At 42.4% G+C, this 17,148-nt stretch overlaps 1 protein-coding gene across 1 annotated transcript in view; it reads left to right on the top strand.

The window, feature by feature from the left end:
• The window catches only part of ABCA4 (ATP binding cassette subfamily A member 4), a 1,055,123-nt gene extending 1,038,958 nt beyond the window's left edge, over nt 1-16,165 (top strand). The window contains exons 48-49 of the mRNA XM_086957892.1: nt 8,967-9,216; nt 12,149-16,165. Of these exons, the coding sequence (XP_086814018.1) occupies nt 8,967-9,216; nt 12,149-12,259 (361 nt within the window). The 3' untranslated portion in view covers nt 12,260-16,165. The remainder of the gene's footprint in view (nt 1-8,966; nt 9,217-12,148) is intronic.
• The last annotated feature ends 983 nt before the right edge of the window (nt 16,166-17,148 follow it).

Here is a 17,148-nt window from a genome sequence, read left to right on the forward strand (position 1 = left end):
AGTGCATTATAACCTTGCGGTAAATGCTAACTTTAAAACAGCTGCACAGAAAACTGCTGTGTTTGGTGTCAAACACCTTGGAATCATACCTCTCCGCCAGTAACTGGCGGGGGAGGTATGATTCCACCTTCATAGAGGGATAAATATGAAAACACTGGTACACCCGGTACCAGTTTTCTCAACCCTGGCATCACAAGATGGATGTTGCCAGCCACAGACACGAGTCTGCCCTCCTGCTGCTGGATGAAACTCCAGCAGGGGAAGGCTGGATAATAGGTTTCCTGTCACAGGGAGGTGTAACCACATCCCAGACAGGCTTTAGTGTATTAGGTCTGGGTGGGTGCATTCCAAGAGTGCTTTGATGTCTGCACTGGGGGCACATTTGGTGTCCCTATGCATAGTCCAGCTGAAACCGGTTGCAGGAGCTATCAGCCCCTGCTCTGGTGTGAAACTGGACAAAGGATATGGGTGTAGCCACACCTGTGTCCTGACCCTCCCAAGGGGGGTCCCCAGAGTTTGTCCCACCCCTTCCTTGGGTATAAAGTAGGAACCCCTGGCTACAGGACTTTAGATTTACCTGTACGAAATTCTGCTACAGAGATCAAGTACTTCGACGATCTACACAGCGCTAAATGACTTAAGAATCTCCTTTGGAGTAAAGGAGTTACTCCCCTGCTAAGCATGCACCAAAGACGCATCTGACCGGTTTGCAACTCCGAAGCTCCTGAGGTCTCTGAAGACATTTGAAACACAGGAGGTGATTTTCCAAGCGTCCCAGAGGTCGACTAGTGGTCTCAGAAAACCTGAGACCTGTATCCCTCGTGGGGACCGTGCAACCCGAACCCCTGGGCACTGTGTCCATTCGCAGAAGCATCTGCTTTCCAGCGATCCCTGAAGCTGTGCTTTAGATTACTTATTGTCCAGATTAGCAGCCTACACACCACGAGTGTTCCGTGGGCTGGTATTTTGTGATTCCTCTTGAGGTCCTTTCCCAATTCCAGGTCCGTTGGCCTGTGGGTCCCTGTAAAGGCAACTTTAACTTTCAGTGGGCTTACCTGGTTGCTCCAGACATGCCCTGACTCTCCATTGCTTGGGGAGTCCCCAGGACCATGCTGGTCCTCACCAAAGCATCTTTTCTCTGACCTCATGGATTGCAGTTGCCAAGGCTTGTTGGTGTTCAATCCGGACACTGACCCCCCCAGCTCTTGACATCCTTTGTGGGACAGCTCGCCTGCAGACTTTGGTTATTGTCGACGTCTCCTGGTCCCCGTGGCTGTAGAGTCAAGCTTCACCTCTTCTCACCTGAAACACCCGTCATCGGTGGGCATTCGTCTACCAAGCCCATGGTCACTGACTAGTGACCCAGACTCTGTCTCCTCTGCTCTCAGGTTTTTCTCCGCTTCGATCTAGGCTTGGATGACACCAGACACTTTTCCTCTTCATGGCAGCAGCACTTGGCAGCATCTCGCCATTGAAGAAGATTCCCGACACCATTTGACACCTATGCACCCGGCTTCCCTGGGCTAGGTAACATGAGAACTCCAGTGCTCACATGCGTGCTGGCCTTAGAACCTTCTAAGACTGAAAGGGTTTGCTCAAAATCCTCTCCTAAGTGTCCTTAAACTTTAAAATTCCAACTGTGACTTTCCCATAGGATTGTACGGAGCTCGCAGCTGTGTTCTCACACTGCACGCGTCCCCGAGGGTCCCCTGTGTCACTACCTTGGGTGGTTCCTTGGGGTCCCAGTGGTTCTATGTGCTCTAGGCACTGTGTCTAGTCAAGTCGTGGTTGTTATACCACTTTCTTAGTATATGGTTCGGTCTCCTCCTGGAGCCCGCTGTGTATTGTGCTATTTACAGTCGTTCTAGTACTGTAATATTATGTGCTTTGTTCTCCAATCTTATAGAGAGGTTAGAAGAGAGTGTTTAGTAATAAATAAATATCTGTGGTTCTCATTTCATTTGGTCATTCAGGAGGTTATAGACTGGTAAAACAAGCTGCTTTACATTCCTCCGAGATTTATCCTGAAGGCTGCTCTCCATAGCTACCACTAGGATAACTTTCAATAAAGGTTGTCTTTAACCTAATCATCAATAAGGGTTGCTTGGACTGGTACAAGGTGTCCACTTTAATTACTGGACAGTATATACCAGGCCAACTTCTCGCAGTCATCAGCCAATCACATAATGCCTTCTCATCAGCATGTACCGTGGTACCTTCATGCAATTTAACACAACCACAGTGTACAAAAGTTAAAGGCAGGAATGATGTTCTAAGTACACCTTTGCTGTGTTCTGGATTAGGGCCTCAGAAATAGGTAAGTATAAAGTATTATATTTTTTTCCTACCTATTTCCACTTTAGTAAAGTTTCTAATAGGTAAGGAGAATAATTTCTAAATTTCTAAATATATTTAAAAAACATTATCGATTTTGTTTTAATTAAATATGTAAACAAATAAAAAAGACACTACAGTATATTGCACAAATATAGTGCGCTTCAGGTTATTTACAATTTCCTACATATGTAATTATTTAAAAAAAAGTCTGTGGAGTACTGCTGTAATATCTACAAACTACCACACTACTTTAAAAAAAATATTAATATAGTGTACTAGAGTGTGTTTTTAAGATTTTACTATACATTTTTTTCCCTGTAACTACTGTGGTACCTTGTAGGTACTAGCGCGGTTCTCCGTAAAATGGTTTTAAAAGGTATCGAAAAATATAAATATATTTTTGGGTTTTTTACTACCTTAATAAAGTGCAATAGGTAGGGAACAACAGTAAAACCTACAACTCATCTATATCTAAGGCCCTAAACTAGAGCGCAACCAAAATATGCTGACAACTACATGACTGTATTTTACATTTTGTATCAACAGCCATTAGCCAATCAAATACTAGCTTTTCAGCACGTACAACTGAATACCGTAAACTTACCACGGTTACCATGGCACAATATATAACTAAGCATTTTGACACTTATAAGTTTAACACTAATTAAATTATTTACACCTACTACAAAAAATTACCATTTACACACCATATGCTATATTCCTGCCACATTACATCTATATTCGTTCACACACTTTCATGCTATGTCTATTTAAACTACCACACTCCACTCTACACCACTCCACTCTATACCACGCCACTGTATGTTAGTCTCCTCGCCACTTCACTTTACCTCACTACACTATATGCCACTCTACTATATACTGTTCCACTGTATGCAACTACACTCTACAGCACTGCACTCTATGTTATTCTACTCTACACTACATCACTCCACTCCACTCTGCGCCACCTCACTATATCCCTATTCCACTGTGCGCAGCTCCACTCTACTCAACTGTATGCTTTGCCACGGTGCGCCACTCCACTTCTCCACTCCACTCTACAGCACTCCATTGCACGCTATTCCACTCTATACCACTCTACTGTACACCTCTATAGTCTACGCCTCTCCATTGCACCCCACTCCACGCCACTCCACTATACATTATTTCAGTATACGCAACTGCACTCTATAGTCTTCCACTCTATGCTACTCCACTCTACACCACTCCACTCTGTGCTGCTCCACTGTACACTACTCCAATGTATGCCACAACACTGTATACCACTCCACACTATGCCACTCCAAGGCACTCCACTGGACACTATCCCACTTTACGCCTTTCCAGTCTATGCCACTCCACGTTATGCCACTCCACTCTATGCCACTCTACTGTACGCTATTTCACTCTATACCACTCCACTCCTCTCTACACCACTCCACTCTACCCCACTCTCATGTATGTTATTCTATTGTATGCCACTTCACTCTATACCACTCCACTCAGATATTCCACTCTACGCCACTCCTATGTACTCCACTCTACTGTACACCACTGCACTTTATGGCACTCCACTCTATACTATTCCACTCTACGCAACTCCTCTGTATGCCACCCTGCTCCACTCTATGCTATTCTACTCTATTCCCCTCCACTATATGCAATTCCACTCTATGCCACTCTTCTGCACGTCACTCCAGTCTATGCCACTCCACTGTATGACGCTTCACTCTATGCTACTCCACTCGAAGCTATTTTACTGTATGCCATGCTACTGTACGCTATTCTACTGTATGCAGCTCCATTCTATGTCACACCTCTGTAAATCACTCCACTGTACGCTATTCTACTGCACACCACTCAAGTCTACCCCACTACACTCTACCCCACTGCACTTTACTCTAGAGGTCTTCAAACTTTTTTGCATTGAGCCAATTGTCCTTATTATGATGTCTGTCGGAAAGCCTCTGACCGCTGGTCGGAGGCTTTCCGACCGACATGTTTGGTTTACATTCCGACCATCTTATTACAATGACGGCTGTCGGGGTGTAAACCGACTGGGGAAACCGACTCGGTTCTGATGGGCCAGTTTCAATGGGCTAATAATCCCTTTTCCACCATCTGGATTATGATGTCAGTTTTTGACAGACTTTCCTTCTATCAGAAAGCAACTTTGGGGGCCCCTAGCAGTGCCCTCTTCCCCCCTGGTCCTCCGGTTCTGGCCCTGGGGTGGACCATGAGATGCCTGCGACACTGTGCAGGGATTTTCACAAACTCCCATTTCCCAATGGGAGCCTGTGCGGAGGGTGGGTTCCATGGAGAAATGGGAGTTTGTGACCGCACAATGTACGGTTGTATCCTACTTCAGTTTGCCTATGGTTGGGCGGTTTCCACACCGAGATTGGGTCGGCAGGAGGCTCTGACTGATATCGTAATAAGGCCCATCATTTTGAAGTCGGGCCTTCCTCCAAAACTATATGGCAAAAAATTGGAGGAGAGGGAGGGGCATTGACGAACACAGTGAGTAGGGAATATGAGATTATTTTAGCTGCACTTTTCTGTAGCTCATAAGTCATCCTAAATGTAAAATGTATACAAGAGTAAATGCGTCAAACCGAAACAGAATTGACCAAAAATACTATTTCCCAAAATTGGGGTGATGTGAGCCCTTACACTCCGAGGCCCTAATGTAATTGCAGCTGCTGTACTAATGATAGCTGTGGCCTTAAGATGCAACCTATCTCCTCTTCTTTCTTCACCCCTTCCACACTATGCCGGACCATCACTTCAACCTTGAAAAAGTAGGTCTGTCATTTTCCGAAAAGAAATGAGTTCCCACACTTTGCCCCCATTTTTGCAGCAAAGGTTCCCTCTGCCGTAATGCTAGCGAGGGAAATGAGCTGCCATGCCACCTTTTTAAAGAAAGACATTCATAGTTGTGATGCAGTGGGCCCCTCAGACCAAGGGGCGCCTGGTATCACTGCACCTGCTTTACTAATGATAGCCACTGCTTTGCAAAGCAGTATCTCCCCTATCCCTCTCTCTTCCATATCTCTGATAGCCAAAACAAGGTATCTTCTCTGCTTCAGTTTTTCAGTCCCTTGTGCCATTGCTCCCAGGCAACAGTGGCACAGCAAGAGCAAAAATTCACAGATCCCCCAATGCATGAACAGCCATAATTCTGCAGCATCAATGATACTTGAAGCACTACCCTTGAGTCCAGCACACCTAGGCCTGATGCCCAAAACGGATTGGTGTCACTACAACGCATGCTTTTACATCGCATGCCTTTACAACGCGGTTTTTACCACGCAGTCCATTACAACGCATAATGCTTTTAGGCGCTGGATAGTGAATTATTTAATTTACTATTCCAACTCCAGTCCCCGTGGATAGCAGGGAAGGTGTTGGATAGTAAATTAAATATATTCCCTATCCTAGAGCGCCCCCCAGCGCAATGCGTTGTAATGGTATGCGTTGTAATGGTTGCGATGTAATGGTAGTGCGTTGTAAAAAATGCGTTGTAAGTGATGTTCCCCGCCCAAAACAAGCGTTCTGCCACTCTGTTATTAAAAGAAATAATCTAGCAAACTCCCATCCTCATACTGTTGCTTGAGCCTTGTTCCTCCTAATGCTAGCATGTCAAATGTGCCCCTTTTCCTAGGAGGCAAGTTGGGGGCCTCCTGTGATGTGGCGCGGATGGATAGAGAGCTTAAACAGAAACATACTTTCTCACCCGGGTGCTACCTAAATGAAACATAAATGTGTGCAAGTGGTTAATCACCCAATCTAAAGGCTGCTTTGGAGCCATAATGAACTTTAATTGATGGAGTCACATGAAACTTCATGATGAGAAATATTTATTCTTTTTAAGAGGTAGCATGAAGGTGGTATCAGCAGAGTTCTCTAGCATGTCCTCAAAATGCAATTAAAAAATGATTGCTCTAGATACAGGGTGATTACTTATTACAAAAGTGTATATTTTTAAAGCAATTGTTTTATCTTATGCACTTCCTTTTGTGGCAACCTACTTTATACTGTATAATACAATTTTAAAATAATGACATTCACTGTGCTTTCTATCACAGGCGCATAACTCAAAGCACTATGAATAAACAAGTCACTTACTCACTGTGTCACTCGGGATTTAAATCTTTGTCTCTCTTGTCACACACAAACATCTGTAGTGATCACCTAAAAAACGGAGTTTTCAAAAGTCAAATGTGTTCAATTCCCATCCATTAGTTAAACTTGCCCTTATTTTTCATGTAATTTCATATGCAGTTATCTGAAGGTAAAAACACAAAATGTAGAATTTTTTGTTCTGTTTATCCACCTCTTTAACCTCGTCTCCACATTCACTGACACTCCCCTCATGGCCCTAAGTATTGCAGTCTCACACTTTTTTAAAAACAATTCAACTCCATGTAAATGAAGACGGCCTGGAAACGTGCTTCTAGGCAATCCTCATTTATAAGTAAATGCAGAGGCACTTAATCCCCCCTGAGAATGCAGAGACCTATCTCCAGGGGTGCAAAGACATCTGCACAATATTCCACGTTATTCCCCTTCACTCTACACTGCTCTGGTCAACTCCATTCCACTGTTTACCACTCTACGCCACTCTACTCTATTGCACTGTATGTAACGTCACTTCACTTTATGCTGTTCCAGTCTATGCCACTCCCTTCCACGTCCCACAATTGTAAGCTACTACGCTGCACGCTATTCCATTGTATGCCACTCAACTCTCTCTGTCCAATCTACATTACTCCCCTCTATGCCACTCCACTCTATGCTACTCCAGTGAACACCACTCCAGTCTACCCAACTCCATGCTACGCCACTACACTGTTATCCACTCAACAACGCTGTAATCCACTCAATGGCAGTCTATGCCTCTCCACTCTACCACAGTATACTCCGCTCTATAGCACCCCGCTGTACAACAATGTACTCCTGTCATTGCAAGTCTACAGCACACTACTTACTCTATGCCATTGTACAACACTCTACTGCGCTCCACGACATTCTATGGTATTCCCTCTACACCACTCCACCCCACTTTATTATACTGTACTCTATGACACCCAATTCACTTTACTGCACTGTACACCTCTCCACTGTATGCTACTGTGAAACCTGTCAGCCTTAGGGTGAAATCCCCCCAGACTTTTTGCCACAAAATTTTGCGGATCTGTTTTTGTTGGTTTTAGGACTCTAAGCACTTTACCACTGCTACCCAGTGCTAAAGTGCAAGTATTTTCTCCCTAAACATAGTTTGATTGGCTGCAATTGGCATATTTAATTAACTTGCATGTTCCTAGTAAAGTGCACTATATGTGCCCAGGACCTGCAGATTAAATGCTACTTTTGGGCATGCAGCACTGATTGTGACACCCACTTAAGTAACCCTTTAAACCCTGTCTCAAGCCTGCCACTGCAGACCTTGTATGTGCCATGTCAACTTGACATTTTAAACCCCATGCCAATACTTAAACTCCCCGTTTATTACATAGAAGTCACCCCTAAGATAGGCCCTAGGTAGCCCATGGGGCAGGGTGCTATGGTATTAAAAGGTAGGACATGTACTTATAGGTTTTACATATCCTAGTAGTGGAAAAATCCCTAATTAATTTTTCACTACTATGAGTCCTACCCTTCCTATAGTTTAACATTGGAAATTCTTTCTTACATCTAATAAGTATAATTCCCAATCGGAAGGAGGTAGAACTGTCGTGTTTAGTATCAATGGAATTGTAATTGTAAGTCCTCTTTAATGGTAAAGTCGAATTTGTCATTACAGTTTTAAAAATGCCCCTTTTAGAAAAAAAATGTTTCTGCTCTTAGCCCTGTTTGCCTGATGGCTGTCTCCAATACACGTCTGGGGTGGGTGAGAGCAGGGCCTTGTGATTCCTGCTCGATGGCCACACACAAAGGGAGCTTAGGTGTGACTGATGGGCCATCCTCATCCTGATAGGCCATCCTGGGCAGGACGTCGACGAAACCAGGGTACTGTTTTCAGCAGTCCAATGCTGATCCCTGTATCCAACCAGAGCTCTATCGTGGTTGGTCTGAACTTTTGGATTTGACCTGCTAGTGCAACCAGATAGCCCCGGTTGGCACTTTAGTCTTTTAAGCACTACATTTTCAGATATTCTTTCAAAATTAAAAACTTTGGTTCTACTAATTGGATGTTTGTCACTTTCTTCAATAAATTAAGCTCTATTTCTCAAACAACGTGTGAAATCTTTTTGTGGTATTTTTAATGTGTTACTGTTTGAAGTGTTGCATAAATTATTTACACATTGGCACTCAAGTTAAGCCTGACTGCTGTGTGCCATGCTACAAGGGGGTGCTCACAGGTTAAATTCAGGCCCCCAACTGACATACCCTGACTGGGATTATGGTTCCAGCATGGACAGGGTTGAGAGGTACAGTGGGTCTTTCCCATCATAAAAGGAGCAAAAACAGAACAACCAATTAGCACACAGCCAAACAACAGAACTAAAATATTTTCTTCAAATCAGGCGATATTATTTGCAAACACAATAAGACAAAGTTATCACATGGATTTATTTTAACATAAATCAGTCATTGCAAAACAATCTGTTTGTCCTCCCTAGATTTGGAGATGGATATGTCGTCACAATGAAAGTCAAGGCACCCAAGCCCGGCTCTGCTCCCGACTCGGCCTCAGCTGAGAAGTTTATCCAGGCCCACTTTCCTGGCTGCGTACAAAGGGAGAAACACTACAACATGCTGCAGTACCAGATTTCCTCTTCTTCTCTGGCGAGAATATTTCAGTTGCTTATCTCCAACAAGGAAAGCTTGAACATCGAAGAGTACTCTGTTTCACAGACCACTTTGGATCAAGTGAGTACAGCCCGCAAATTGACTGTGCTTTCTGGATAAGGCTAGATTCGTCAACATGCTGCTGGGCCTCGAATCTCAGCATCCATAATATGTGACATTTGATTCACGCTGACCATATGGTCACTAGTCTAGTGTATTGGCATTTTAAATACTTAGGGGCCAGATTTACAAAGAGTTGATGTAAAGTGGTGCAGCAAGTAAAGTTGTTGTGCTGTGCTGCTTGAATATGATAGAGCGAAATAGAGCAGCTGTGCGTCAACGCGGCAGCCTTGTGCCAAAGCTGCCACAGTGTCTGCGTATTGGTCAGCATCATTTTGGTGAAGGAAGGGGTAGCGTCCCATACAAAAACTATGCTTTAAGGCATTTTCCTCTTTGTATGTGTGCTGTATAATCCAGCACAACTGCAAAGACGAAAAACGAGGAGAAATAAAAACATTTTACCCCGTTATGCCTGCTTCAGGGAGCCCCAGGATTTTGGCAGAGTTCTAAATAACTTCCTACCCAAAGAGATCAACCTTCAGCGTTTTCCTGAAGCTTAAAGCGTGGGATAGAGCTTGATGTGCAGTGGTGACAAGCTTCATAACTAAGGTGCCGGACCTGGCAACGATATTCACCTTTTCTGCTAAGGTTATGCTTAGTAACTATTAGTTTAAGTAGATTTTTGCTGCGTAAATTCCAGGTTGGTCCTTTATCTATCAATTTGGCAGTTAGACAGACAGCAGCGGGTTTGCTCAAACATTTGAACACAATACACAAAGTTTAACATTTTATTGGATCTAGTAATGCAAGCCAGTGTAAAGATCTATGGACAGATGATAAAATCCATTTTCTTTGGAGTCCAAAGATTGAAGAATCTGCTGCATTTTGTACCATCTGAAGAGTGCCCAGAAGATTCTTAGAAAGGCATGCAATGTGAGTCAAGGCAGAAGTTCATGATTATTCAGAGGCAGAAAGGAGAGAAGGGGCCAGAGTCTTTCAATACTATAGATGCCCCTTTTGACTACTGCCTGCCCCAGGGGCTTACAGGATGTCTTAGAACCAAACAGGAACCCCAGATTTCTGACGTGTTCTAGAAGTTCTCTTCTCTTGGTATCAAAAGTTGTTATTCATCAAGTTGTGTGTGTCGTATAGCAAGTGAGTCTTATCTGAACACCGTAGGGGGTCTCTGGAATGCCTCATATATCTGAGGGTCATCTGCTTATGTCTGAATTGATGCTTTGAGAGGTACAGTGGGTCTTTCCCATCATTAAAGGAGCAAAAACAGAACAACAGTGATGGACAGCTAAAAAGGCACCCAGCTGCCTACTCTAGATAGGGCATATGTTTGGTTGCCTTGCCTCCAACAGCCCCTATTCCCTCAGGCTATCAGAGGAAGGTTTATGCTGATTGAGTAAATTTTACTCCTTCAGCAGAAATCCGACTGTCTGGCCAATAGAGCAGGCGGGCCAAGAGTTTGGATGGAGAGGTTCTCTGTCGCAGTTATTACGGCGTACACTCTCCACCAAACTTTAAATCAGCCCCATAGCTTTGAAAATATTGGGTTATTTGAAAGGTCACCATCAGCTCATAGTATGTTGAGAGTACATTTAGGTCTGCTGAATACAGAATTGCTATTAACAGAATCATCTCCATTGAGTATAAGCTGGAGGGACTACACCAAGCAGCATAAAGACTGAGTAAGAAAATGCAATGGTACCAACGGGCCACACACCACTAATGGAATATTCCTCGCAATCTAGGGATTGACAACTATCACCGAATTGTGGGGGGGCCCTTAACTACATGTTGAGACAGCGGTTAATTTGCTTTAGTTCCCATATTGATGTAAAAAGGTATATAAACATGCACATCTGATGTCAATAAACTACTGAGGCACAGCAGAATACACATGCATATTCATATGGGTCCACCTAACCGCTTCTATGTTTTTTTACTAGATAACACTTAGGCCCTGGTTATGCATAGTGGGTTAAATTTCAATCCTCGCATAAACAGGAGTTCGCTCATGAAACAGATGGGATTCTGAGTTCTATCTAATATATTGAACCTCAGCTAGTATCCCCCGTACAGATCTTGGCAAGTAAAACCTAGTGAAATGTATCAATTGAAACAGCCTGGTAGAGAGGTAAAACATGTAGATTTCAGTGTGCTAAATGCTGAGACCTATATCTTATGCCAAATTGAAAAGGCCAAAACTGTTATATTCACCATCGCTGATTATTACCACGCCTGCGGATACCAGTATTTATCAGGTGTGGTAACTCCCCCTCCTCAGTCTGACCACCTCATAATCAGGGCCTTAATAGAAATTCAATATTCGTAACATTCCCACATCAAATTTGCACGTCTTCCTAGGCAGAAAAGCAGAAGGTGGCTAGTCTTCAACCCTCTAATAGAGTCATTACAGAGTGAAGAATCGGAAAGTGTATGCATTTGCTAGTCTCCACTATAGTCTTTTGGTTTTATTTTTATTATGTACTAAGTTAATGTGGGCTATGCAGCTCCAGTATTCTGACATATTGAAAAATCTTACTACATTTGACATTGCCGGATGGGAGCCATTTGAACAACATCACTTAAACACATTAATGACTGTGAGAGAAACACAACAAATACTGTGTTACTTGGACGGAGAAAAGGAACCATTTGTCGCAAATCTTTTGCTACATTGGTCATGCAGTTTTATACATCCACGTGAGTTCTGCCACTATAATGCTCAGGTTGTGCCAAAGAAGTTGTCACTTGCGATTGAGGCCTACATGACCATGGACCTAAGCATAGTTCATAGTAATTTAATTTAAGTAAAATGTTCCAGCTCATGGGTGCACTTTGGCTTCAATGCATAATTTAGGTTTATCTAAAAGTCAATACTGTGTGATCTTTTTCTTCAGTATGATGATTTTATTTTACATTTGGATTTTCACCTATGCAGGTTTTTGTGAACTTTGCTAAACATCAGACTGAAGATGAGGATATCGGCTTGCATCCCCGTGCCGCAGGAGCCAGCCGTGCAGTAAAGGTTACTCCATCTCCAGCTACATAGACCACACCAGGCCCCTGCACAGGAACGGCCAGTGCCAGAAGCTTCATTAAAGGGCGTGCCATACATGGACAATACGGCTCACGCTCTACAACCCTTGTTTGATTAAAATCAAGTGGGAACATATACCCAACGAGGAAACTTTGAATGGGTTCCCACACGAATACTACTCAAGTATTGACTACTGGACTCGAGGAGAAACTCTGTCGAGCACAGCCAGGATCATGCTGGTGCACTGATCAGATTAAAATAAAAGACAATCCCAGACATTGACAAATCAGGAACGTTCATAGCATACTATCCAGCCCCAATATAGCACCTCTTTAAATAAACAATTGCAGCAGAGACATTTTAAAGCATAGTCCAAGTGGACTCTGGCCCAGGGCCCCCTTTCTACATAACCCATCATTAAGCTTTCAAGACAGTCCCAGACAGTGGCATAACACAAACATGATCAAAATGACTCAAAACCCCCTTGCCAGGTCTGGAATTTCTCATATACATTCAGAGGCTTTGACTGAATGGAGGCCCTCTGAAGGACTGGGGTCTCTTAAAAGTCTAGGAGCCATCGCAGAGGGTTGCCAATGATTCAACCATAGTTGCTGAGGGCATGGATCAGCTGAAAATGTTAGTTGTTCCGAGCAGGGTGCCTCAAATTATGTTTGTCCTGGGACCCCCAAAATCCTTTAGATGTCCCTAGATTGCAGTCATTTATGAAGAACGCCCCCTTGATCAACACTGCTTGAAAAGCATCGATGGACTATCTTCTCCCTACCTCGTCTCGTCATGCATCTGGTATTGCCCTTGAATATAGTACTTTTGTGAATCACACCACGTTGCATAAAACTCAACCCATTCAACTTTGAAATCGCAAAGAAAAGTTGGTGGCCAGGAAGAAAGCACATCCGAAGGGTATGATAACTCTATGACAGCAAAAGAGATTTGTGATCTGTCTTGTCTGGCTTTAAATGTAAGGAATTAATTGCAGGAGGGCTCCCTACACAGAGAAAGAAAATGTTTCTTGGTTCTAGACTATTTCAATGTGTAACATTTTCATATACATGTTTTGCCATGTTCTTGAAAATGAATGTGTCCCAATAATACATGTTATTTGAGACATGTGCAGTAATGAACTCTGATTTACAAATGTATTACTCAAAGTCCATGATTTTCCCTCTGTACAGCTTAATTAACTTGAGAGAACACTGCTTCTTGACGTAGAATTTACATTGTAGTATCAATTTACAAAATAAATCAACTTGGACCTTACCCAAAAGGTCTAGCTACTCAGATTCTGTCTCATTGCATAAATGTTATGTCATGTGCTCTGGGTGGAATGAAATACGTATAATTATATTTTCTGCACACGAAAAAAACAGCATGGCATGTAGTATGCGTTGTATTGCCATTGTAGAGAGAGGGGTGAGGCACCATTACCCACTCTGGGTTTTGGCTCTTGTGATTCATTGCCCCTTTTAACATTCAACAGTGGTAATAAAAAGCATATTACTCTCAATGCCTATGCATACATACTCTGCATTGTATAGTATAAAAGAGTACATTTCACTGTTGCTTTTGTGAGTGCTCTTATTGGGATAGTTTAGCAATATCTGTGGATGAGTTATGAAATGCTGGCCAGCTAACCTATGCAAAAGCAAAACAGTCCAATTCTAAAGTTAGGGGCATATTTATGAAACTATGGTGCAGCGCAGCCCAGCAAGTTATCTTGCTGTGACATAGGGAAAGGTCAGGTATGCGCCGTATTTAAAGTAATACGGCGCATTCCTGCCCTTTTCCATGCACCGTTGCAAATTAGGCAGCCTAGTGCAAAACGCAGGTACCCTTGCACCATGGTGCAAGGGAGCTTGTGTTGTAGGCAGCAAAGGCAATCCCGGGAGGCATATTTCTCTATCTATAAAAAGAGTAAGTAACACAGAGAAATAAAGTAATTTCTCCTCCTTCTGCCTCTCCTGGGTTGGAGTAAGATTTTGGTGCATTCCAGTGCGTCAAAATCCATGGGAGTTGCGTGAGAACACCCACTGCAATCCAGACCAGGGCAGAGTAGTGCAACACAGCGTTTTGCGATTTGCGCTGCTTTGAACTACTCAAGATTCATGAAGCCACTCAGAGCCACACATAGTGGCTTGGCGTGGTTTCATAAATGTGACTTAGAGGTTTGCGTTGCGCATGTACCACATTGCGTGGTGCAAATGCGGCGCAACCTTCTTATAAATATGCCCCTCAGTTTGAAGCTTTTTCACAGCTGTCAGAGAATTGAAGGAATTGAGGTGCGTGGTTGGCTCTGAATTCAGGTGCTGATTTGCAGAACTTTGTTCCATGAGTCCATTAAATCATTGACTAACAAAGGATTGAATCAAGATTAAGTCAGACCTACCCACAGCAGAAGCTTTGTAAGTCTGGTCTTAGAAGCTCATGTTAAAAAAATGAAATCTGGGCATATTTATTAAACACTCCTTGCATGCCCTCTTAGTCCACAGGGCACCCCATCTCAAGTAGGTTGTTTATTACCAAACAGACCTACTTGCTAGCTGTTGCATCGTTGTGAAAAAGTGACACAAAACTACTTATTGAAGGTGAGTGTCAATTAACACATGCGGTACATATTTTGACTGCACTAATTTTACACTAGAAACCTCTCCCACATACACCTTTTATACCAGTAGATATGCGGTTTAAAGTAGCAATTTTACCAAATGCCTATAAAAGATTATGTTTGCTGTATTTGAGAATATTCATTTGCCTCTTCTGTTGAACTATTGCCATTTGTATATGGAGGTCGGTGTGTGGCTCTCTCTTTTCCAGATTTTGTCTGTGGGCAAATTGGTATTTTCTTTTGTGTGATATTGGCATGGACAGTAGGTGCTAGAACTGTTGTTTTGCCTCTGGAACACAAGGGTAACTGTGAACTGTGCAAATTCGTTGGAGTTGTGCTATTAAAATATCCATTGTTATGATAAATAACCGCTGCACTATATAGAAATCTTAAATAGAGAAATATATGCCCCTGCCCCTTTAAGTTGCCATTGTGTTCCTTTAGCAAATTGGGCCCCAATAGAAATGGGGCTAATGGTAACATAAGAAAGTCTTGAAACAGCCACAGCCATTAAAAACCTTTCTTTGGGCTATGTTATCTCTCTGACACAGGGTAGCTTGCAGTGGCACTTGAAAACTAACACATCATTAATGGGAGGGGTGCATTGTGCGGACATTTCCCAGCCAACAGGCCTTTTCACACACACACACACAACCATTCATAAGCAGGTCTTCTTCATTTTAACTAGGCACTGGGAAAGCAGTGCACCGCCCTTTGCAGTAGTATTGTGATTTCTGGCCCTGAGTTCCATCAGGTTAAACATGGCCGCTCAGCATGTACCTGTTCCTCGTGCATGTTACAAGGTGGCACACAGACATTCCACAGAGGTGAGAGACTTAACGGAACATATAGGAAGCAAGAACCATGTTATTAAAAAAACTTTTAATGGCAACTTTAGCTTGTTGATAATAGAATAGAGGACATTTCAACTGCTGCCCGTAGAAATCCCAAATAAAGCCATAGCACATCGATTCACAGAAAGTTCATTCTTTAGTCTTTAAAATTCTCTTATAAATCAGCTGTAATTAAAACAGTCGAAAGACGACATGACATTCCAAACCAGAAAAGGGCTTTTAAATGACGAGTAGCACCACTTGCTAATTAGCAAAAGGATCCTGTGTAAATTGGATGTCTCCAATGGGAGTAACACTATTTTATGTTTATTGGCTGCATGAGTGGTTTTGCATTTTAGAATAATAAGAATTATGTATATCTAACATTTTACATTTCACCACGTATACTATGTCTGAGCTCCTGAAATGTGCTCACAATTATTGCCGATTGTTATTGTACTGATTTTTACAGGGCACCAATAAGTAATAAAATGGTCATGGAATGAAAATTGAATGCATCGTTTTTAAGTCTTGCTGAATGAAAAATATATAGTATTTCTTGACACATGAATAATAGAAATTGTTCAGCAGTGTTCCCTGAAATGTGTTTTTCCATGAAACCGTAGAAATTTGATGTAAGCCAATAGGTTAAATTCTTACGAACTACAGATAAAGTGCTAAAAAAATGAAGATCGTGCTTTTTAATACTCTTAGTTGCATAAAAGGGTCAATCAATCAATCAGAATACTTTATTCGCTATAAAAACAATACCATACAAAGTGCATTATTATAAAAAAGAAAGGCATTACAACTGGTAAAAGTTACATGATAAAATGGGGGTATATGTAAACAATCTCAATAAAGTTATTTCATGTCTTAAAAAGTCCGGTTAAGAACGATTTGTACAATGAAAACAGAATCCTGGGCCATTTTAGTGCATCCAAACCTTCTATCACAAGAGATGATCAAGAACAGTTATTCATCAACTCTAGTATTCCTTAGTCTCACAGCCGATCTCAAGAAGTTTACCATACTAAACAATAAAAGGGTCATTATTACCAATGTTTTCAAATTGTTTGAAGGGTATTACATTTATTCATATATATTCAGACTGGAACAAAAATAGGCGGGCACCAAAATAAAGTGGACTCCGTTAGCAAGTCAGATAGCTAAAAAAGTGGGTCCCATTTGCAAATCCAACCAGTTTTGAACTTGAAAAGACTCGCTGTATGGGTATTTTGCAGGGAATGGAAGACTGCAGGCATTTTGGTTTGCTGCAGGCAATGTCTGTGGAAATGTCAAAGAAATCAACAAAAAACGGGCACACCTGGCCATAAACAGGCCCACAAACTTTTAACAAACCGGCCCACACACTAATCTGTTATACAAGCCCATTGGGCACCGCCTGATTGCCCTAGAGGCCAGTCCTACCTTTCTTACATGTT

This window comes from Lissotriton vulgaris, chromosome 1_1, assembly GCF_964263255.1.
Source record: "Lissotriton vulgaris chromosome 1_1, aLisVul1.2, whole genome shotgun sequence".
Classification (NCBI taxonomy): Eukaryota; Metazoa; Chordata; class Amphibia; order Caudata; family Salamandridae; genus Lissotriton; species Lissotriton vulgaris.